General features: G+C 35.1%; 1 protein-coding gene across 4 annotated transcripts in view; it reads right to left on the bottom strand.

Annotated features, from left to right (window-relative positions):
• Positions 1–24,898, bottom strand: part of AFG2A (AFG2 AAA ATPase homolog A) — a 330,277-nt gene that overhangs the window by 190,270 nt on the left and 115,109 nt on the right. For all 4 annotated transcript variants that reach the window (XM_061142299.1, XM_061142300.1, XM_061142297.1 and 1 more), the window contains exon 14: positions 20,414–20,540. In XM_061142299.1, coding sequence (XP_060998282.1) covers positions 20,414–20,540 — 127 coding nt within the window. The remainder of the gene's footprint in view (positions 1–20,413; positions 20,541–24,898) is intronic.

Genomic DNA, 24,898 nt, shown 5'->3' with positions numbered 1-24,898 from the left:
AACTGAAAGTGAAGTCGCTCAGTCGTGTCCGACTCTTAGCAACCCCATGGTCTGCAGCCTACCAGGCTCCTCCGTCCATGGGATTTTCCAGGCAAGAGTGCTGGAGTGGGGTGCCATTGCCTTCTCCGCTTGAATGTATAACCATTATCAGAAATACTAATTCCTTCACTGCCCTTTGTTTTCTCAGCCTTTCATCAAGTAAAAAGTTTAATAAGTCCTTTCATTGTCTTCATTAAATGTAAAATCTGACAGCTATTTGAAAATGTAGATGTCTGTGTAACAAGATAACATCAAACTTTATACTAAACCAGATTACAAGGGTTTATAGGTCATACACCCTCTAGTCTCAGTGAAAACAATAAATTATTTCTTAATGCTTTAAAAATGGAAAACTCACTAAATGAACCGAAGTATTTATTCTTAAAACAACTAAACATTTGAATTTAGTAAAAGTAGAAGTGAATTTTATATAAAGGGCTACAGAATTATGTTATCTCAATTTTTTGGCTAACATGGCTGGCTGTTCATATCAGTTAATGATATGAACAATATACACTACAGTCATAAAAAGTACCATATAACATCCCACTTTCTTCAGCATTCAGTTTCTATAATAAAGATGTCTTTGGTCAATGTTCTTACACACAGTACTTTCAATTAAAAACTATTGAAATATTAAATATTTTAAAAATCATATTGTGATTATGTGCATGTGTATATGTGCCTATATAATGCTAATGAGATGAGACAGGTAAAATGGAATAATATATGTCAGTTGAAAATTGGAAAGCAATGGCTTTAGCTTTAAAATGAAAGACAAGGAGGCATTTATTTCCTCCATGCACCACTCCCTGAAATTATGAAACCATTTCCTTTCATGGAACACCCTTCCCAGGTTATTTAGAAGCATATTGTGTTAGGAAAACTTAAATTTTAAAAGTATAGAGTGCAAATGTACAAAATGTAACATTTTTAAATGAAGTATCAATATAGTTATTCAGGGGATACATCATGACAATATAAGAGAAACTGACATGCTATAGGATAAAGAATAAGGTATTCAGAGACAGAAAGCCCTGCCGTACAATACTGCCTTTATTATTTACTTGTTCTTGAACCATGGTAAGCTATTAATCTCCCTGAACATCAATTTTCTCATCTCCATAAAGTAAACAGAAATACTACTTTGCAGGGTCATCAGAATTACAGATGCTGTTGCCTGCTCAATTAATCATAATATTTCTGGATTTTTCTGATTCCCTTCATATATTCAATTTTTATTTTAATTTTTACCTTAAAAATAATACCAAGGAAAAAACCCTACAATGAAATGCTTAAAAGCATTTATTCATATTTATATAGGTAGATTTACCTATAACATTCCATATACACATTATACTTTTATCTGGAATACACTTTTGCGTCTTTGTCTTCCATGAAGAAAATCCTCACTGCTTATGAGAACATTTGGCTTTTCTCACTGTCTGAAGGAATACAGGTTCAGGGCACAAAAGTTAATGTGAAATATCAACTCATGGAAACTTGGCTTCAGAAACTGTTCTCCTTACTAATTTTGCAAACTATGCAGGCAGAGTAATCAACTATCAGCAAAACATACTTACAAACGTAACTAAGAGAAAAAGAAGTTTTATGAGAAATTATTCTTATTATTTTAACAGTAATTAAACATGCAACCACATTACTTCCTCAAGGTTATCAGAACAGTTAACATAAGTTTTAATTGTGCACATAAAAGTGTGCACTTTTCTTTTCAACAAATAATTTTACTCAATTACACAAAACGATTTTTACTAGTTATCTAACTTTTAAAGAACATATAAAACAAAAAGATACACAATTTAGCCCTGCAAATTTTTTTCATGTTCAACCAACAAAATTATAGCTGACATGAAAGCACTGATGCTTTCCAAGTAAGATAATATAGCTATTAAGAAGAGTATGTAAGGCAGGTCTGCTTCATGCTAACTGCTTACTGTCTTCCAGGTACTTGAATACATCAGTAAACAGAACAGAAATCCTTGCCTTTATGGAGTTAACACGGGGACAAGGGGAGATAGTAATAAACACTGTAAGTAAACTATATGGTAATAAATACTGTGTGTGTGTGTGTGTGTGTATAAACAACTGAGTAGCCTAGAAGAGAATCAGGAAAACCAGAGAAAAGGAACTGAAGTGTCATAACTGATAAGGCTGTTGCCTAAGAGATGCAGTATCATTACTGCTTCAGAAATTAGATCTGTCTTATGAGTATTTCATAGCTCTAATAACTCCTACTAGCTTTCTGCAACTGGTGTTATAATTAGTAATAAAAGTGAGAGTCAAACACGTTTGTAGAACATTGGTTTTGCCTCTCCATCACTTAGCACATGGCCTAGAACATAAAAGATGCTCAATAAGTATTTATTGTATGACAATCCAAGCCATAAATAGTTTATCTGAACAGTTTTGGTCCCAAAATTTGTTCAGGGGTTTTCTTCAAGGGTCAGAAAATAAATATTTTCAGACTGTCAGCCAAACAAATAATGAGTGCGGCTGTGTTCCAATAAAACTTAATGTATAAAAAACATGCAATCAACACAGGAGCTTTCCAATCTCTTCCTGGTTTATTCTATATCTAATTGGCTTAAGTCTTCAGTTAAAATTTCCTTCAAGAATAAAGGCAAATTAATCACCTATTTGCAAATATTTACTTTTTCAATTCTAATCAACTAACTCAAATAAACAAAACATAATTACAACAATAACAACACATTCTCTTTTCCTTTCCCTCTCTCTTTTAAGTGAAAATTGGTGACTCACTCAAACTGGGACAGAAGGTACTACACTAGCTAATGTTATCCCATAGTTTTTGTGAGAGAGAACACACACACACACATGCAGCACTACCTGTCATCTGGTAATACGATGCAAATACCAGAGACTGAATTCAGGTAAATAAAGGCAAATGCAGAAGCTGCTCAAAGTATTAAATAAGCAAACAATTCAAAGACATTAAGTCTGATACAGAATTTAAGAATTAATTTAGTTAGTAGTTCAGAGTGTGAGTTTTGAAATTGTGTGAATTTGTTAAACTGCCAGCTCTAGCAAAGCAGGCAATTTACTTAAATTTTTTAAAGTAATAGTTTCCTCAACTGTAAACCAGGGGCAATAACAGCACCAACCTCATAAAGTCGCTGCACTCAATAAAATATCAGCCTTCCACTGGCTTTTGAAAGAGCACACCTACATTTTATCCAGAGGGGGAAATGAGTACATCATTAAGCCTGAAAATAAAGGATTAGCGAAGGAGAACTCTTAAATCTCCAAAAGTATGCTAAAATGTGCTTAAAAATATAATTTTGCTTACCTGCCCCACACATTAACATTTAATTTCCTTCACCGGTCTACTTACATAAACTATACCACCTCTTGTTTTTATTTTATTAGATCATAACCCTTTTTTTGTACTTTAATACAAAGAAAGTTTGAGAATCAAGATTTCCAAAAGGTATGAGTATTATGATTGACTTATACTTCTTTTCTCCTTAACAAAATATAACTAAATAAGTCTGTCATCAAATGTAACCTTTGAACCATAAATTTTATTGGCATAAGAGATTAAAAGATTTTTTTTCTGAAGTTGCTCAGTCGTGTCTGACTCTTTGTGACCCCATGGACTGTAGCCTACCAGGATCCTCAGTCCATGGGATTTTCTAGGCAAGAATACTGGAGTGGGTTGCCATTTCCTTACTGGAAGGTAAACACTATTACTTGATATGCAATATAATGACTGATCCAAAGCACTGATCTGATTCACCTGCACTGTCCCCTCCAGGAGACAAGAGTATAATCTAGTGTTTAAAAAATTAAGAAAGGAAAAGTATATTTTCATAATTTTAATTATACTTTATTACAATAAAAACTAGATTAAAAACTGTCCATGATACAAGCGTAACAAGTTAAATGACTTTGGTATTTAATAACTTCTCTAAAATATTTATTTGTAAAATCTCTAGTTTGCCAAATTTTTGTTAAGAAACCAGATTCTCTAATTGTCCCAGCATCAAAATTCTAACACATACTTCTGCCCTCAAAGCTGGGTAGCAATGTCTGAAAGCAAAATCTGCTGAGGCAGTTCTAAGCTTACTGAGGCACTGACAGAGGAAGGTCTGCATAAATGGGTTATCAGAAGATAAACGCTAGGAAAAGAGCCAGGACGTGTGAGGCTTTACGTCCAAGAAAGTACTACTGGGAAGAAAATGTTGCTGAAATAAAGTTGACCTTTCTTCCACTGCATTTACAATTAAAACGTGTTGCTTTCCCCACCCCACCCCCAAATGTGTTTAATGGTCACATTTATTGAAATTCACTTTAAATAGTGTAAAATTCTCTATTTTTAGTTTTATAGACAGAAACATTTTGACAAACACATACAATCCGATGATCATCAGTATAATCAAAATACAAACTACAAAATATATATAACCAAAATACAAACTTCCATCATTCCAGAAGTTTCCTCATTGCCCTCTGTGGTCCATGGCCCTTCCCTCCAACTATCAAATCTGATTTCTGATTCTATCATCCTGCCTTTTGCATACTGTCCCATGAATGGGACATTGTGTAACATGTCTTCTTTTATCCAGCAAGACCATTCTAAGATTTCGTCCATCTTGTTGCATATATCAGTTTATGTCTTTTTATAGCTGAACAGTACTTCACTGTAGGAACATGTCATAAGTTCTTTATCTATTCATCAGCTGATAGACATTTGGGGCTGTTTTGGTGAGTGCAAATAAAGCTGCTTTAAAAAGTTTAAACTACAGGTCTTTGTGTGCACAAATATTTTAATTTCTGTTGGACAAACACCTAGGATTAGAGTTACTGTATGTATGATAAGGATATATTTAACTATATCAGTCTAGTTCAGTTCAGTTGCTCAGTCGTGTCCGACTCTTTGCGACCCCATGAACCACAGCACGCCAGGCCTCCCTGTCCATCACCAACTCCCGGAGTTCACCCAAACCCATGTCCATTGAGTCGGTGATGCCATCCAACCGTCTCATCCTCTGTCGTCCCCTTCTCCTCCTGCCTTCAACTATATAAGAAATCTTTTATTAAAAAAAGACAAAGACTGATAGCTTCACTAAAATAGGGCTATTAATGGATGGTATACCATAGTTCTTATGAGAGAGAACACACTACCAATCCTGCAGTTTATCAAGTTAAGGAATACACTGTGTGCTAAGTCACTTCAGTCACGTCCAACTCTTTGCGACGCCATGGACTGCAATCCACCAGGCTCCTCTGTCCATGGGATTCTCCAGGCAAGAATACTGGGATGGACTGCCATTTCCTTCTCCAAAGGAATACACTGGTACTGTGTAAAATATAGATTGCTTACATTGAACTAGAATCACTTAGATAATATATGCAAATTACCCAGCACATGCCTGGTATGTGCAGTATATGCCTAATGACTATTCTCTCTACACTGTTCAAATTTTCATTTTCTTAATGTTCTCAACTCCCCCAAACCCCAACCTACATAAGCCTGCAGTTAAACGTAAATCACTGTTTGTTAAGTAAGCTATACAGAAGAAGAGACAAAAATTTCAACCACTATTTTTTTTATTTATAATTTTATTTACTCTTGGCTGGGCGGGGTTTTCGCTGCCGCACGGGCTTTTCTCTAGTTGTAACTAGCAGGGGCTACTCTAGCTGCGGTGCACTGGCTTCTCACTGTGGCTTCTTCTGTTGGGGAGCATGGGCTCTAGGGCGTGCGGGCTGCAGTAGTCGCACCACACGGGCTCAGGAGTTGTAGACAGCACATGGGCTCAGGAATTGTGGCTCCCAGGCTCTGAAGCACAGGTTCCGTAGCTGTAGTGCGTGAGCTTTACTGATCCATGGCACGGGGGATCTCCCTGGACCAGGGATTGAACCCATATCTCCTGCACTTGGCAGATGAGTTTTTTACCACTGAGCCACAGGGAAGCCCTCAACCACTTTTCAAAGCAAAACCAAATCCACTCATTCCTTTAAGCTGTTCATCAGTTGCAGAGGAGAAGCCTCTAACAGCAGCAGATCCCAAATAATATCCATTGTGTGTGTGTGTGTGTGTGTGTGTGTATATATATATATATATATATATATATATATATACCACATCTTCTTTATTCATCCATTTATGGACACGGGTTATTTTCATATCTTAGTTGTGAATAGTTTATTTCATATCTTGAATAATATGAATACTGGGATGCATGCATCTTCTTGGAAATTGAGTTTGTGGGGTTTTTTTAGGATATATATCCAGGAGTTGGGATTGCTTGCTGGATCATATGGTAACTCTATTCTTAGATTTTTTTTTTTTTTTTTTTGAGGAATCTCTATATTGTTCTTCATAGTGACTACAATTTACATTCTAACCATCAGTGTAAGGGGTTCCTTTTCTCCACATCCTCTCCAACATTTATTGCTTGTAAACTTTTTGACGATACTGAGAAGTGTGAAGTAATATCTCATTATGGTTTTTATTTGCATTTCTCTAAAAATTAGTGAGGCTGAACATCTTTTCAAGTGTCTGTTAACTATCTGTGTGTCTTCTTTGGAAAAGTGTCTATTCAGGTCTTTTGCCCATTTTTTATTTGGGTTTTTTTTTTTTTTTGTATTGAGTTGTATGAGCTATTTATATAAAATGAAATAAGACAGAGATAAAGACTGTTATGGGCTTCCCTTGTGGCTCAGCTGGTAAAGAATCTGCCTGCAATGCGGGACACCTGGGTTCGATCCCTGGGTTGGGAGGATCCCCTGGAGAAGGGAAAGGCTACCCACTCCAGTGCTCTGGCCTGGAGAATTTCATGGACTATATAGTCCATGGGGTCAGAAAGAATTGGACACGACTGAGCGACAGGGATTCCCTGGTGGCTCAGGCGGTAAAGTGTCTGCCTGCAATGCAGGAGACCCGGGTTCAATCCCGTATCATGATACTTGTAATTGTAATCTAAAAAACAATACAAATGAATCTATATAGCAAAGCAGCAACACATTCACATATACAGAAAACAAATCAGTGGTTACCAGTGAGGAAAGAGAAGAGGGGAGGGGGTATGTTAGTATAGGATTAAGAAACACAAACTCAGAAGAGTTCAGTTCAGCCACTCAGTCATGTCAGACTCTTTGCGACCCCCATCGACTGCAGCATGCCAGGCTTCCCTGTCCATCACCAACTCCCAGAGCTTACTCAAACTCATTTCATAAAGTCGGTGATGCCATCCAACCATCTCATCCTGTCGTCCCCTTCTCCTCCCGCCTTCAATCTTTCCCAACATCAGGATCTTTTCTAGTGAGTCTGTTCTTTGCATCAGGTGGCCAAAGTATTAGAGTTTCAGCTTCAGCATCAGTCCTTCCAGTGAGTATTCAGGACTGATTTCCTTTAGGAAGACTGGTTGGATCTCCTTGCAGTCCAAGGGACTCTCGAGAATCTTCTCCAACACCATAGTTCAAAAGCATTAATTCTTCGGTGCTAAGTTTTCTTTACAGTCCAACTCTCACATCCATACATGACAACCGGAAAAACCATAGCTTTGACTAGTCGGACCTTTGTTGGCAAAGTAATGTCTCTGCTTTTTAATATGCTGTCTAGGTTGATCATAGCTTTCCTTACAAGAAGCAAGCATCTTTTAATTTCATGGCTGCAGTCACCATCTGCAGTGATTTTGGAGTCCCCCAAAATAAAGTCTGTCACTGTTTCCATTGTTTCTCCATCTATTTTCCATGAAGTGATGGGATGGAATGCCATGACCGGACTAAGAAATACAAACTACTATGTACAAAATAGATAAACAACAAAAATATATTGTATTGCACTGAGGATTATAACCATTATATTCTGATAACTTTTAATGGAGAATAAATTGTAAAAATACTGTATCACTATAATGTACACCTGAAACTAACATAATTACTGTAAATCAACTATACTTCAATCAATAGGTAAAATAAATGAATAAATTAAAATGCAATTGATGACTAAAATAAATGAAAGCAATACATCCTACATGCATGAAACATTTCAGGTGAGCATCACCATCTTGTGTTCAAAAAGAGTAATTGCAATACCAGTACCAAATTTATTGTCAAATATAGAACACAGATGATAATAGAGACCAAAGTATGAGATCTAAAATCCACTTTTCAAATTTACTCTAATGTATACACCAATAATTATTGCATACAAAGTTTACGCTGTTCATGTTTTATGATTATAATACTTCAAAATTTACCTGTATTTCAAATTAGATGGCACATACCTTAAGAACTGAATTTTCTTATATGTCCCTGTCTGATACTTTTGCACACCACTTTCAAACACACAAACACATACAGAAAATATAATCCCAGACCAAAATATGGAATATTACTGTTAACCCTCCATAAGCACTTTAAAAATAATCACCAAACTAGCTCTTCTATTTGACTTTAAAATAGTCAAAAAATGGCTTCAGATTTAGTTCTTGGCTGCACTTAACATTAGTTCCCAAACATGAGATTCTATAGGTATTAATAATCCAAGAGAAGATTTTTCAACTTTAAAAATGACTCAATTCTAAATAATCATAGTCAGACATTTCTGGTGTAACTCAGAATTATTTTTACATTAATAGAAGGTTTTAAACAGCATAGTAAATAGACCACAATATTACAGGCTGAACAGATAACTATGAAAAGAGAAAATATGCAGCTCAACAAGTTTTCCTTTTTTAAAGAGTAATAAATTTTCAGGGAAGAAGTTAAGGTGTTTTTCAACTGTCAGCTAAGTTTTCTATTTCACAACAGTACCTTTAAGGCTGATTTATGGCTCTCCAACCACCCCCCCACCCATTTTCTGACAATCAAGTGGTTAAAAAGAAAAGCCACTTTTGCACCTGGATGATATTTGCTTACTTTATAACCCATATGAAGAAAGAAACTTTTCAAAAACAAGAACATTTGAAAAGGTGATACCCGGGGGAAAAAAAAAAAAAAAAAACTTAAAAAAACGGAGCATAAAACCTCAAAAGCCAAAACAAAAACTCCAGAAATTTGTTTGGTAAATATCAACCTTTAATGCAGCATTTGGAATCTCTATTACTATCTATTTCTGTGTCACAAAATAAAAGAACTGAGAACCTTGAAGACATATTACGGATTGTGTAGTACATCTTTGATAGGTACAGAAATAGAGGTCCAGAGAGACTAAATAATCTCAAAGAACACACTGTTTGATAACAACAGAGCTTGAGTTAGAAACCAAGATCTCTTTGTATCAGTCTCATTTCTTTTTTTTTTCCCCTAAATAGGCTCATTTCGAGATATAACTTATGTACCATAAAATACACTCATTTAAAGTGTACATTCAATATTTGTAGTACAACCATCAACAAAATCTAGTTTTATATTTTCAGCATCTGGAAAATTTCCCTTAGCAGCTTTGCAGTCAATCTCCTCTCCCACGCCTGTTGTTGTTCAGTCACTAAGTCATGTTCAACTTTTTTTGACCCCACAGACTGCAGTACACCAGGCTTCCCTGCCCTTCACTATCTCCCCGAGTTTGCTCAAACTCATGTCGATTGAGTCGGTGATGCCATCCAACCAGCTCATCCTCTGTCACCCCCTTCTCCTGTTGCCCTTAATCTTTCCTGGCATCAGGGTCTTTTCCAATGAGTCAGCTCTTTGCATTAGGTGGCCAAAGTATTGGAGCTTCAGCTTCATCACTAGTCTTTCCAATGAATATTCAGGGCTGACTTTAGGATTGACTGGTTTGTTCCTGCTCTCCAAGGGTTAGCATCAGACAATAATCTGTTTTTTATTTTTACAGGTTTGACTTCTCTAGAAATTTCATACAAATGGAATAATACAATATATAATCTTTTCTACTTCCTTTTACTTAGAGAAATATCCTTGAATTTCACTCATGTGTATATCAGTTATTCATTTCATTTTTACTGAAGTATAACTGACTTCCAATATTATATTAGCCTCAGGTATACAAAATAGTGACTTGACATTTTTATACATTACATAATGATCATCGTAGTAAATCTACTTAATGTCACTACACAAAGTTATAACAATGTTATTGACTATATTTCCTATGCTGTACAATTATATCTTTATGACTTACTTATACCTGGAAGTTTACAACCCTTAATCCTCTTCACTTATTTTACCTATCCCCTCACTCCCCTCTACTCTAGTAACCACTAGTTTATTCTTTGTATCTATTTATTTTGTTAAGTCTGTTCATTTGTTACGCTTTTTAGGTTTCACATGTAAGTAAAATACAGTATTTATCTTTCCGACTTTTTTCATTTACCATAACACACTCTAGGTTCATCCAAGTTGTCCCAAATGGCAAGGTTATAATTTTTTATGGCTTAGTAATATTCCATGTATATATGTATGCATGCATGCGTGCTCAGTCGCTCAGTCATGACTGACTCTTGTGACTTCAAGAACTGGGGTCTAGCAGGCTTCTTTGTCCACATAATTTTCCAGGCAAAAATACTGGGTGAGTTGCCATTTCCTACTCCAGGTTATCTTCCCGACTGAGGGATCAAACCCCCATCTCCTACATTGGCAGGTGGATTCTTTACCACTGAGAACAAGCTAGGAAGCCCCTATGCATATGTGTATACATTATCTAGATCTCATGTCTTCTTTATCCACTCATTTATCATTGAGCACTTACGTTGCTTCCTTACCTTGGCTATTGTAAATAATGCTGCAATAAGCACTGGGATGCATCTCTCTTCTTATTATTAGTGTTTTTGTTTCTCAAATAAATACTGAGAAGTGGAATTTCTGAGTAATATGGCAGTTCTACTTAATCTTTGCTAATACTTGTTATCTTCTTTATAATAACATTCTAACAGGTATAAGGTAATATCTCATTGTGGCTTTAATTTGCAGTTCCCTGATGACTATGATGTTGAGCATCATTTTAAGTGTCTGTTGTCATCTGTGTCCACTTTGGGAAAATGTGTATTCTTTGCCCAGTTTTTAACTGAGTTAAAAACTTGTTGACTTGTATCAGTTCTTTGAACATTTTGAATATTACTCCCTTATTGGATATGTCATTGCTAATATCTTCTCCCATTCAGCAGGTGGTAGCCTTTTCATTTTATTGATAGTTTTTTTCACTGTGCAAAAGGTTTTATTTTGATGTAGTCCCATTTGTTTCTTTTGCTTCTGTTGCCTTTGCCTCAGAAGGCAGATTCAAAAAATATTGCTAAGAACAATCTTAAAGAACTTACTATGTTTTCTTCTAGGACTTTTGTAATTTTAGGTCTTATATTTTAATCTATTTTGAGTTTATTTGCCATAGTATAAGAAAGTGATCCAGTTTGATTCTTTCACATACTGCTGTCCAGTTTTCCCAACATCATTTATTGAAGAGACTGTCTTTTCCCCACTGTACATTCATGACACCACTGACATAATTAAGTGACTATACAAGCACAGGTTTATACCTAGGTTCTCTATTTTGCTCCGTTGATCTATATGTCTATTTCTGTGCCAGTAGCATACTGTTTTGATTACTACAGCTTTGTAGTATAGTTAGAAATCAGGGAGCATGATGATTGCTATTTGGTTCTTCTCTCACAAGACTGCTTTGGCTATCCTTTATGGGTCCATACAAATTTTCAGGATTATTTGTTCTAGCTCTATGAAAAATTCCCCTAGAATTTTGATAGGGATTGACTGAGACTGCTGTGGATAGTAGGGACATTTAAATATATTAATTCTTTTAATCCATAAGCACAGTATATCTTTCCATTTGAGTCATATTTAATTTCCTTCATTAACATCTTATAACTTTTAGAGTACAGGTCCTCACCTCCATGTTTAAATTAATTTCTAAGTATTTTATTTTTGATGCAATTGTAAATGGAAGAGCTTTCTTAGTTTCTCTGATAGTTTTTTGTTAATATATAGGAATGTAACAGATACTTGTATATTAATATTGCATCCTGCTAATATACTAAATTCATTAATTCTAATACTTTATTTGGTGGAGTCTTTGGGGTTTTCTATATACAGTATCATGTCATCTGTAAAATGGTGACAGTTTTAACATCTTGCTTTCCAATTTGGATACTTTTTATTTTCTCTCTCTGAAATTGTGGTATCTACAACAAAAGAGTAAGATTTCTAAAGATGCAATAAAGGTATCATGTGAAATAAAACAAGATGCCAAGCCTGGAGGACATAAAGACTGGTTTGTGAAGTGGAATGTAAAAATAAGACACATAATACAGATTTCAAAAATAAAGAACTACATAGAAGAGGTAATAAAAACTGTTCTTTATAGCATTTTGGAGTAGATTCAGGCTGGTATGTAGATGCTTTAGGCAGAAAAACAGCTGCTTGCTCAGTAGAATAAAGAGTTTCCTAGTAGTCTGAGTCAAAGATGAAGTGGTCTATTTCATGAGTTAACATACTCCTCATCAGTATAGGTGAGTAAATAAAGAATGGAGAAATGATGGGTAGAAATTTTATAATAGGGTCAATGTATCAGAAGCATAACTAGACTATCAAGTTGTCCAAGTTGCTCTCTAATCTTAAAAAAAATAATTTTTTTAGAATGTGTGTATCAAGGACAATATGTACTTTATTACTACTCTAACAGAAGATTAAACATACTCCTACTTGCATGGTGACATAATCAAATGTGATTTACTAAAAAGTGAAAGTCAAAGTCGCTCAGTCGTGTCCCCATTAACTATACAGTTCATGGAATTCTTCAGGTCAGGATACTGGAGTGGGTAGCCTTTCATTTCTCCAGGGGATCTTCCCAACCCAGGGATCGAACCCAGGTCTCCCACATTGCAGGTGGATTCTTTACCAGCTGAGCCACCAGGGAAGTCCAAGAATACTGGAGTGGGTACCTATCCCTTCTCCAGTGGATCTCCTGACCCAGGAACTGAACCAGGGTCTCCTGCATTGCAGGTGTATTCTTTACCAACTGAGCTACCAGGGAAGCCTGCAGGCACCCTGGGGCACACATAAACAAATGAAAAAGCAAAATCAGGTACAAAGAATCTACAGAGTCTTAACTCCTCAAAATTTAAACATCTAGTCTGAAAATCTCAACAATGAAAAACACTACAAAGGGCTTTCAACTCACAATTATAGAAAGCAAAAAAACAATACAACTTTAAGATTGAGATGTCATGAATACTATTTTTCATATAATAAAAATTTTGCTTCTATATTTATGGATTTTCGTAAGTCATTCAATTGGAAAAATAATTATTTAGTCCAAGAAAATGTATTTTAAAGATGAAATATTAAAAAAAAGTTCAAGAAGATATTGAAGGTACTTTAAAGAACAAAAAGTTAATATAATCTCTCTATTATTATTGGTTTATTTTAACCTCAGCATGATATTGACCCATATTTATGGGTCATATATATTTATGAAATAATATATTTAAACAACCTTTAGAAGAACTTTGTGGTTCTTGTGTGAACAATGGACATTAGAGACTTTAGTAAACTGCTAAAAGCTTACAAGGCTAGACCAATGGTCAGTAAACTTTTTCTGAAAAGTTCCAAGTGATAATTTAAGCTTTATAAGTCATAGGTCTCTACCATAATGACTAAGTAGTGCAAATGAAATCACAGACAATACATCAAAAATTAGTGTAAGTTAGCTGCTATATTTAAAATGGATAACCAGCAAGGTCCTACTGTATAGCATGAGAATGCTGCTCAATGCTATGTGGCAGCCTGGATGGGAAGGGAGTTTGGGGGACAATGGATACATGTATGTATATCCATGTATGGCTAAGTCCTTTGCTGTGTAGATGAAACTATCACACTGTTAATTGGCTATATTCTAATATAATATAAAAAGCTTAAAAATCTGAAAAAAAAAATAGTGTAACCTTGTTTCAGTAAAGCTTTATTTATGAGGCCTGAAATTTGAATTTCGTATCATTTCACATCACAAAAATTACCTTTTTTGTCAACCATGTAAATAAGTAAAAACCATTCTTAGATCATGAGATGCAGAATAACAAGTGATAACAGATCTGGCACACAGCCCATAGTTTGCTGACCCCTGGGACAGACAGTCTTTATCTTAACCTCTAAATGAGACAATGACCCACATATGCATACAACCTCTGACAAAATTCCATTCCCCCATTACTGAAGCTGTAACCCTTGTTAACTGCTGCCATAATAAATATACTGAAAACACTTAATGCTTTAAAAAAAACAAACAAAAAACCCCACACACAAACAGCAACAATAATAAAACTACTTCTGTCTTACAAAATGACAGTAAAGCTGAAACTGGAAAATGACCTTGCAAGAAGCCTCCCACATCTGACCAATGACCTTGCAAGAAGCTTCCCACATCTGACCACACTCTGGCTTACCTTCTAACACTCCAAGACTCTCCATATCATTTTGATAAATATTAAAGATCAAAAAGCATCCTGTAAATACTTATAGGAAAGTAAAGAATTATGATTCATTTAAACTTTTAATGTTTCTTAGATCAAGCAGCTTGTTTTTTAGTTCTGACTTATCTGAGAATAGCAGTAACAGATGAATAGGACTTCTAATTTATAACTAGGAAGGGTGGAGAGGAAAACTGTTCACAAACGTATTTTTAACCTGTCTGAAGGTATTTCTGGAATACAATTCATTTGAAAATCGGAAGCTACACATATTTAGCTTCTCATCTATTTAGCTTCTCATCTGCTGACATTTCTAAACATGCTAATTTTTCCATGTTAGAAAGATATCAATAAAATCAACTTTTAATTTATAGTATTTAAGAAATAAAAATATTATGACATATTTAACCAATCAACCTGTCTTTCAGAAAAACTGGGAGGAAAATTAATTCCAGTTTATAACTTCCATGAGTTAAACATACTAAGTTAGAAAATAATTTTGAATACTGAATCACTCACAACCTCTACATAACTTACAAAAATGTCCTCAGTTGAGCAATCTCTTCCATAGATGGCTTACAGCATAATTTTTAAAATTCTACAAATTTACTACTATAAGAAAACTAGGTTTCAGGCCAGATATAATAATTGTAGTAGTAATCATTATTGAGAGCTTGTTATATACCAAGCATCAGTACTAAAAGTAGCCAAAGGGACTATATTTTAAAATATTCATAAAATTAATCAATTCTGAATCTTGTTTAACACTAGGGTAAGAAGACATGATCATTTCTTCCTTAATATCCAACACAAGTGCATGAAATACTATGGATTGAATACTATACTCTTCTAAAGGCGCTATGTAAGCTACAGCCTAACAAAGAACAATATAAACTCCCAGAGTCTGAGCTTTAAACCATTATTTGGGCATCAAAAATAATTGTTTGTTGCTCTGTTTCCTGCTGTTGTGTAAATCCAGGCCATCATCAATCTAAACACAATGCGATGACCTGACATCACAATCTCATTTATCTTCATCTGTCCTTCACATTCTGTCATTCTTAGGTAAAATGGACTCTAAAGGATGCAACTTCTCTTCACTCATCTAAAAGCTGAAAGAGGAGGATAAGTGGGTAAAAGGTCTATGGTGGCTTCAGTATACCAATGGAGACTCCCAGCAATCACTTCACTTAGCCCAGAGAGCTACATTGCAGCTAATGTGCTTAACGTGTAAACATAACATAGCAGGAAGTAGGAGAATGTGATTCTTGAGCTCTGTGTCTCACTTGCCTTGCTGAATCCTCAGGAAACTCCAGCATCAGTTTCCCCATGCTACATGAAACTAAAATATTGTCCAAAAAAGATGCTATAAATGCACAATATATGGGACATAGAATGATATCAATTTCACTTCTCTGACAGTCCAAGAATTCTCTCCATTCCAATATACTAACTTAAGGTCATCATGATACAGAGGTTGTAAGTCAACAGGCAACAGGACTGTAAAGTAATGTGAGCTAATTTACATGGCCAAACACCTTAATTAAATGTACCCAAGTTAGACTAACTGCATCATATCTTTCATATTAGAACAATCCTTTTTCTTTCCAGATTTACGTCAAAAACAAAATCTCTACCTTTCAACATCAGCACAGGAAATTTACTTTAATTCTCCTGCCGCCTATTCTCTTCCTACAACTGTTTTTCCCAGACAAGACAGGTGGTGAAAACTACGTCTATTCATTTCAAAACAGGAAGTTGTTCTTTGTTAAATGATCTCTTAAGACTGTTTTGTTTCTAACAACACATTCAGGGCACATTTTGAATACCATGTTCTAATCACACATGTGCTAAAACCTTTTTTTCTTTCAATAGTACTATTAAACAATACACAAATGATAGTTCATAAAAAATCTAGAAAATACACTTGTGATATAGCTTATATCATCTGAGTAATGAAAGAATACAGTTAATGAAAAATTCATACTAAATATGAATGTGGAATTCTACCTGAAATAGAAAATGATTAAAACATTTTTACAAAAATCACTGATTATTTAAAGTACTGTCTTTTGCACAACATGGAACATATGCAGACCATTTAGACCATGGTTCAATGTACTAAATTACAGTTGCACTTGAAAGCACAGCGTGTATCACTTGATGATTTTGAAGCCATTGTTTTAGCACAAAATATGTTTTCCATTTACCAATTTTGCTTTGCTGCCAGTCATAATTATATAATTTCATCTATTACAAATTAGACACTACAGATTTTGAAAAATTTGAGTAGTAAAGGCCTTTAGATCCCTCTGACCTAGAAAATTAAGTTTCAGCATATAATTACAAACACTCTTAATATCTTAATTTAAATGTGTTCATCTAAGATTAGTTTGGTAAAAAAGTTGTATTTCTAAATTTTAAAAAATGAATCAAAGTATATACGTGTGTGTGTATATGATGCACGCATACACACAAACAAGCATACGTGTAAGTACACATATATACATACATTTGTTTGTATATGTTTGCACTTCTCTGATGCATCCTAAGCAAAGGTTAATTAGTCAAAAGGCATTACCAGTGTGTAACAATACTGGTATTTAAAACACATATTTTCAACAATTAGGTGATTTTAGAACCAAGACATTAAAGGTAATATTTTATAAACAATCAAAAATATGACAAGAATTTTGCGAAGTTATTTCCCAAACTTTAATTTCTCAAAGTCTGTGATACTGAAGATTGCCACTTATGAGTTGCCATAATAAAGTAGAACATCTGTGTCCAAAGGCAAATATTATTAGCAAGCAATAAACACATTAAAAACAATGCAAAAAGAAATGTATAAAAGAACCACTTCCCTCCCTTCAGTCTCCCACCTTTGGAGACAAGTTCTGCCCAAAGTGGTTAAGCTTTTTCTCCAAGAGAGCAAAGATATCCACAGACAAAACTATCCCTAAAAGAATGGAAGTCATCTATCATTACCTCTGGGGTTTTGACATATTCTAAGATGAAGGAGAATAAAGGTCCAAAACCTTAGAGTGACACAAGATAACTTATAATCTCTAGGTTTATCTTAAAAACTTCTTTAGGTCTTTTCTACCAGGTGGAGGTAAAAAACAGGATAAATTTCACCTTAATGCAAAACACAAGAGGTTGAGGTTCAATCTAGGTCTTATAGAGCAAAAAGTTAGCAAAAGAGATGACATCAACAATTCCACTGTATTAACAATAGGCTTATGGTTATACTTATAAAGAACATGAAAAATGTATCCTTTAAATAAAGGAGTTTAAATTCATTTATCCATTTCTATTTTAAGAGAGATTATATGTAGAACTGAAGAAAGATATATCTGGACAAGACAAGGCACAGAAATACTCCATCTGAAGAAGACAGACTCCACAGAAAAGGATATTTCAAAGGAGCAGGTTTGTACCCAATCAAATGAATGGCAAAGTTTGCCTCTGTGAAAGTTAGAAGTTATTCTTAGTGCCCAGAAGAGAACTCACATAGGGGCTGGAGAAGAAGTTGAAGAGTACTGTGGCAGGAAGAATTCTAGCTCAGTCAAGATGCTATTGTGAAGGGCTTTGCAAATGTAAAAAGGTCCTGAACCAGCTGACTAGAAGGTGAAGAGATTTTCCTTGATGGACCTAACTTGATCAGGTGCAACTTAAAAAGACACTAACTAGGCTTTTTCTGGCAATAGAAATTTAAAGCATAAGATGGATAAAATATGATGGAAATTCTCCATTGCTATCTTGGGACAATGGAAGGGGCCATGCAGGTCTCAAGGGGCTGAGAGTGGTTCCTAGGTGACAGCTAGAAAGGAGATTTAGTTCTTAGGTCTGCAACCACAAGAATTGAATTCAGCCACAATTAAGTGAGCTTAGAAGAGAAATACCAACTAAGGACAAGAACATAGTTGGCCAACAACTTGTTGAGTTCCTGAGCAGACAACTCCACCATGCCATGCCCAGATTTTGACCTACCTAGAGAAACAGTAATAAATAAGTATTGTGTGAAGTTGTTAAATTTGAGGTAACTTGTTACACAGTAAGACAAACTTAACACATGCACTAATCAAGCTAAATTATATAGCTTGATTTAGAAGAACCCAAGAAGTTTACAGTAAGCCCCAAATCCTACTTCAAGAAATGTGTCTAACATCAATGACACACAACATTAAAATACCAAAGAGGGCCATTAGATTAGACACTACAGGGAAAGAAATCTAAGAAATTTTCAAGCTCATTGGCCATAGTAACTAGGAGACAAAGATCATAAAATACAATATGTATTTACCAGGAAAAAGATGACTCTTCTAGATTCACTGAAACCAAAAGGTGGGATTAGGTCATCTTTAGGTCTCTTTTAGAACTTTTTATAATTCTTGTTAAGATATAGCCCTATCTTTTTTAACAGACATGAGAGATGCCTGGGTACGAAACCAGATCCTACAGATGTTCATAACTCAACCAGCTTCTTATAAAACACTGAATCAGAAAGGGAACAATTTATTAAGGTTCAAAGCTTTCTCATCTGCATTCAACCAAGGGACTTTATAACACAGCAAAATACCAAATTGAACAAAAGCAAGGCTTTCTTCCCATATAAAACCTACCTTCGTATTTTCAAAAAGATGATTTTTTTAAAAATCCCATATTTAAAACTGAAAGTCTGTATATATGTGCACAAGGAGGAAAAAGTTTATAAGGCCATGTACATGAGGCAATAACATTAACAAAAGCTGAGAAACTGGTTGATGCCCTGGGAGTAAACTTTTACTCTCAATTTAGATCCTTGTTAAAAAAATTATACACTAAGTATAAATTAGGCACTTAAAATTTAAGTGAACTCATTTGTTAAAACATGACTTGGGGGAAAAATAGTGGTAGCAATCAGTTCAGTTCAGTCGCTCAGTCATTTCTGATTCTTTGCGACCCCATGAACTGCAGCACACTAGGCCTCCCTGTCCATCACCAACTCCCGGAGTTTACTCAAATTCATGTCCACTGAGTTGGTGATGCCATCAAACCATTTCATCCTCTATCATCCCCTTCACCTCCTGCCCTCAATCCTTCCCAGCATCAGGATCTTTTCAAATGAGTCAGCTCTTCACATCAGCTGCTGCTGCTGCTAAGTCGCTTCAGTCGTGTCCAACTCTGTGCGACCCCATAGACGGCAGCCCACCAGGCTCCGCTGTCCCTGGGATTCTCCAGGCAAGAACACTGGAGTGGGTTGCCATTTCCTCGTCCAATGCATGAAAGTGAAAAGTGAAAGTGAAGTTGCTCAGTCGTGTCCGACTCTTCGCAACTCCATGGACTGCAGCCTACCAGGCTCCTCCGTCCATGGGATTTTTCAGGTAAGAGTACTGGAGTGGGTTGCCATTGCCTTCTCTGTTACATCAGCCAGATAGTATTGATTTTGCACCTATATAGCTTAATTTATTGGTATAGTCTAAGTAACTTCTTAAGAGAAATAAAACCCATTATCATTTTGATTCTAATTACTCTGAGAGCAATTGCTAGGTCAGGAGTTCTAAAAACTGTTGAAAATAACAAGTCTAACTAGTTAGTGAATATCCAGAATTTTATCTTAACATGAATGAAAATATTAAAAAAAACTTCTCAAAATAAATCAGATGAAACACAAAACGAATTTCAGAACTTCAATACCACAGGGAACTATACTGAAAGTTTAATGCAACAATGAGGGAGGGGAAATTCAAGGGATAATAAAATAGTTTCATTAATACCAAACCATAAGTAATAAAAACATAAACAAAACTTTTTCTCTGTTCTCTTCATTTCCTTTAGTTTAAGATCTTTTAGTATCCTCTACATGACAAACTGATTAAAAAGCAGTTTGACAGAAAAAAAAAAAAAAAGAATCTAATATAATCAAATGATCCAGTTCTTGATTATACAATGTACACACTGCCTTCTTTCCTTACCTTGTCTATCCTATCTGGACGATTGGTAGCTGCCAAGATTGTCACGTTCTTTAACTGTTCAATGCCATCCATTTCCGTCAAGAGCTGAGCCAAGACACGATCAGCTACATTCCCAGCACCTGAAGAACTGATTTTTTAAAATACAGTTTTAAAAATCTGTTTACCTATTCCCAAACACTCGACTATTTTAAAAAGACTGTATATTCTGCACCAAGAAACACTATGTCTTTTTCAAATTATAAAACGTATGCTTCAGAATTCTTTACTTGTTGAATTATCATATTCAAGAACTAACTAGATTGAAATAATTTCTTCTCTTCCATCATCAACCATGATTATTTTCTCCCCAATAATGCTAAAAAAGCATCAAATATAAAAGATCTGGGAAGATATAAGATTATTTTTTAAAGGTTCATCAAATACATAATTACTTAACTGATATTTACATTTTATATGGCAATTAAACTGACAAGAATTGGGAATAAACAAATGAGTAAGATACAGATTCAATCTCACATGAAGTTCAGAACTTACATGAGACAGAAAATTCCTTACAAACGTATAACAAATGGGGTATTTTTGACCTATCTTGATATTTTCATAAATATTAAGAGTATATTTAAACATATCAGCAGATAAGGAGTCACCACAATACACATATCTGGAGAGATAGGCAAAAAAGAGCATTTTATTTTGTTGCTTTTGTTCATGTCCTAGGTCAATTACAAAGCTACTCCTGGACAAACTATACTTTAATCTCATTTCCTTTGATCACAAAAAAATTACTGAATATCTATTCTTAAGAAGTAAACCCAACAGGTCTTAATAGTGAACAAAATCCTGATCTTACACAATCAAGGCCTCAAAATAACAATTCTCATTAGCACTAGCTGGAATTTACTAAAATCTGTTCAGAACTGAGAAATACACAGTAAACCTCTGGGTGGACAATTATAGAGTGAAACAACACTGTAAACGTATTAAATGTATAAATTCAATCAGATGCTGTTCAGAGTGGCCGAGGAGGTGAAGAGGGAAATAGGGTAGAAAACCACACTCCATACTCTTGTCTTAGCATGACAGTAAGTACACCTTAGTGTTCATACAATCATCACATAATATATTTAGTAATAAAGTAATCAGGATCTCTAAACAGAAGAATTTAGATCTCAGCATCCATTACAAGTTCCAAAACTTGACACACAGGAGAATAGCCTCTAATTCACACTAATCAAACACATGAGGTTGTTATATAAATCATTACTATCAATTAAATCATTACTATCAATTAAATTAAATGGTTGGTTCTTCCAGGTTATTATATAAATTACACTGTCAGTTTATTAAATGGTCTTTCCCAATGCCAAAAAAGTTTGCGAGCAAGCAAGGAGAATCTGAGAAGCCAGTGAGATTTGTTTTAGTTAGCACTAATTCCTGCAAGTAAACAACTGGCAGGTGTATGAATTTGCTGACCTGATTCTACTTAAGAATAAACTTAGAAAATTTTGAATAAATGGATTACCTATCCTTCCAAAAATGCTCCATGATAAAACACTTTTCCAAGTGTTAGATAGGATAATTGCTAGCAAAAGTTCTAGGGCTCCTGCATGATGACTACAAGCATATAAATATTTAAGAATGCCAACTGATTACATCCGAGGCCTATAATTGTATCTACTTTGTAATACCACTTGTTGTGGTACTACAAGGTGCTATGGAAGGTCACAGGATCAAGTCTTGGGAGAGTCAAGTGAGCTGTCCAGAGGAAATGGTTTCTAACCTACAACCTAAAAAAAAATGAGTGGGGACCAGACAGTCAAAAAATAGAGGGAAGAGAGAGAACACTGAAAATGGAAACCACTTCAGAATAGCACAGCATAGCAGTAATATAAAAATGTAAAAGATCAGTAGAGAAAGATAAACCAAGGGTGTATGACAAAGGCTTTATTATCCAAATTACTGAGTTTGGATTTTAACCTGAAGTGGATAGGAAGTTTCAAGTAGAGACATGACAAGATCAGATTTATGTTTCTGAGGACCACAGTAGCCACAATATAGAAAACAGGTTACAACTGAGCAGTGAAAGTCGCTTAGTGGTGTCCGACTCTTTGTGGACTCTATATACTATATAGTATATATTATATAGTCCATGGAATTCTCTAGGCCAGAACACTGGAGTGGGAAGCCTATCCCTTCTCCAGTGGATCTTCCTGACCCGGGAATCAAACCAGGGTCTCCTGAATTGCAGGCAGATTCTTTACCAACTGAGCAATCAGGGTAGTCCCAACTGGGCAGTAATGAATAAGAATTTTAGAAGTCTTAACTCCCTCCTAACAAGTAAAAAGCTCTATAAATTGAAAAATTAACAATTCTTTTTAGATTCTTCAGAAATGTGAGACCTGGGTATCCTAATCTGTTCAGGCTGCTATAACAAAATACCACAGACTAGGTGGTTTATAAACAACAGAACTGCATTTATCACACTCTGGAGGCTGGTAAATCTAAGATCAAGAGGCCGCATGGTCAGGTAAGAACTCCTCCTCTGGCTGGTACTGACACCTCCTCACTCTGTGCTCACTTACCACTACACTACTAAAGGCCTACTTGCCACAGTTCCTTTTACCCAGTAAACCATGTCTATCAAGAGAAAAACTATAAGGCAGAATAAAAGGCAAACCAACACAGCTAGAAAGAAACTGAGCTAGCATCAGAACCAGAGAATTAGCAAGAATGCTGGAACTATCAGACCAGTAATTTTTTAAAACTATGACTAATATGCTAACGGCTCTAGTGGACAAAGTAGACGACATGCAATAAAAGGGCAACATAAGCAGAGAAATGGAAATTCTAAGGCTCAAAGAGAAATGCTGAGATATAACACTGTAACAGAAAAAAGGAATTTCCTTTTTGGGTTCATTGGTAGATTACACAGGGCTGAGGAAATAATCTCTGTTTAAGTCAACAGAAACATTCAAAATGGAAAAGCAAAGAGAAAACCGGACTAAAGAAAACAGTGGGGAAAAAAAAAAAAAACACAACAGAAAAGAATATCCAAGAACTGTGGACAACAAAATATGTAATATACGTGTATCTAAAATACAAAAAAGAGAAGACAGAGTAGAACATATTGGAAGCCATAATGACTGAGAATTTCCCCAAATTAATGTCTGACACCAAAATCCAAGATCAAGGAATATAAAAAATCAATAATGCCCTGAATATTCCAGCTGACCACTACAGGATATCTATACTGTCACAGTATGGTCAATATTCAGTTTGACCCTAATAGTAAATAAATTACTTTAGATTAACAGCATACCCTATAAAAGCAGACAGACATATATTAATATAATGAGTTATCTTCCCCAGCTGTCCAAGAGCTGTGTAAGCTACATGTGCTCTGAATAACTGCAGCTTTGTATAAACTGTTAATACAGAGAATGACATAAAAGTATGTATTTTTTCATTTTGCCATGATTTCCCAGTAAAAATTCCAAGCTAACATAGGCATTACATTACATTTGTATAGTTTTGCTCATTACACTTCTATAGTTTTGACTCAATTTACCCTCTACAAAAAGCAATTTTTTGAAGGAAATTTTTCACAATCTTGGCCCTCCCTATGCTGCTGTTATAAACATAATCCAATAAAAGGAAAATAAGGAAAATTAACACATGCAAGTTCAAACATTTTTCTGACAACAAGCTAAAAACTGAAGCAGAAAAAATGCTTATAAACGTGTCATTTTCTTAAGTGCCATAGATCTAGAAATGTTGACAAGGAAAACTAAAATTTTACAGTGATTGTAATAAATGATTATATAATATAAAGTTTTACAAATCACTCCAGTAAAATCTGCACTGATCAGTACTTATTGGGAAGGTTGCTTTGAATTTGGGAAAGAGCTAAGATATGATACTCAGTGAATCTTCCCTCGTAGCTCAGTCGGTAAAAAATCGGCCTGCAATGTAGGAGACCCAGGTTTGACCCCTGGGTTGGGAAGATCTCCTGAAGAAAATGGCAACCCACTCCAGTATTCTTGCCTGGAGAATCCCATGGACAGAGGAGTCTGGCAGGCTACAGTCCACGTGGTCACAAGAGTTGGACACGACTTAACAACTAAACCACGATGATACTCAGTAAGCTTGGGTTCAATTGCCAGGTTTACCACTTTTCTTTTTGTGTAATGTTGTACAAGAGATACTTCTCTGAGCCTCAGTTGTCTCAATCAAACATGGAAAGACCCATAGCATCCTCAAAATTAAATAAAATGTATAAAAGGTCTAGCATAATAGTGCAAAGAAAGGATCAATAGATAATTATAATTCTTACAACTATTATTACCACTGTACCTTGGTTACTGGTAATGTGTATAACCTATTACAAGTTATTTTAACCAATTAAACTGAAAAAGGAATGTGTGGCACATAAATGTTACTGAAATAAAACATGAACATGATGTATGATTAAAGATCTTCAGAAGT

Source organism: Dama dama, chromosome 5 (genome assembly GCF_033118175.1).
Source record: "Dama dama isolate Ldn47 chromosome 5, ASM3311817v1, whole genome shotgun sequence".
NCBI lineage: Eukaryota > Metazoa > Chordata > Mammalia > Artiodactyla > Cervidae > Dama > Dama dama.
Note: the sequence above shows the minus strand (reverse complement) of the source record. Positions and strands in the feature narration are given on the sequence as shown.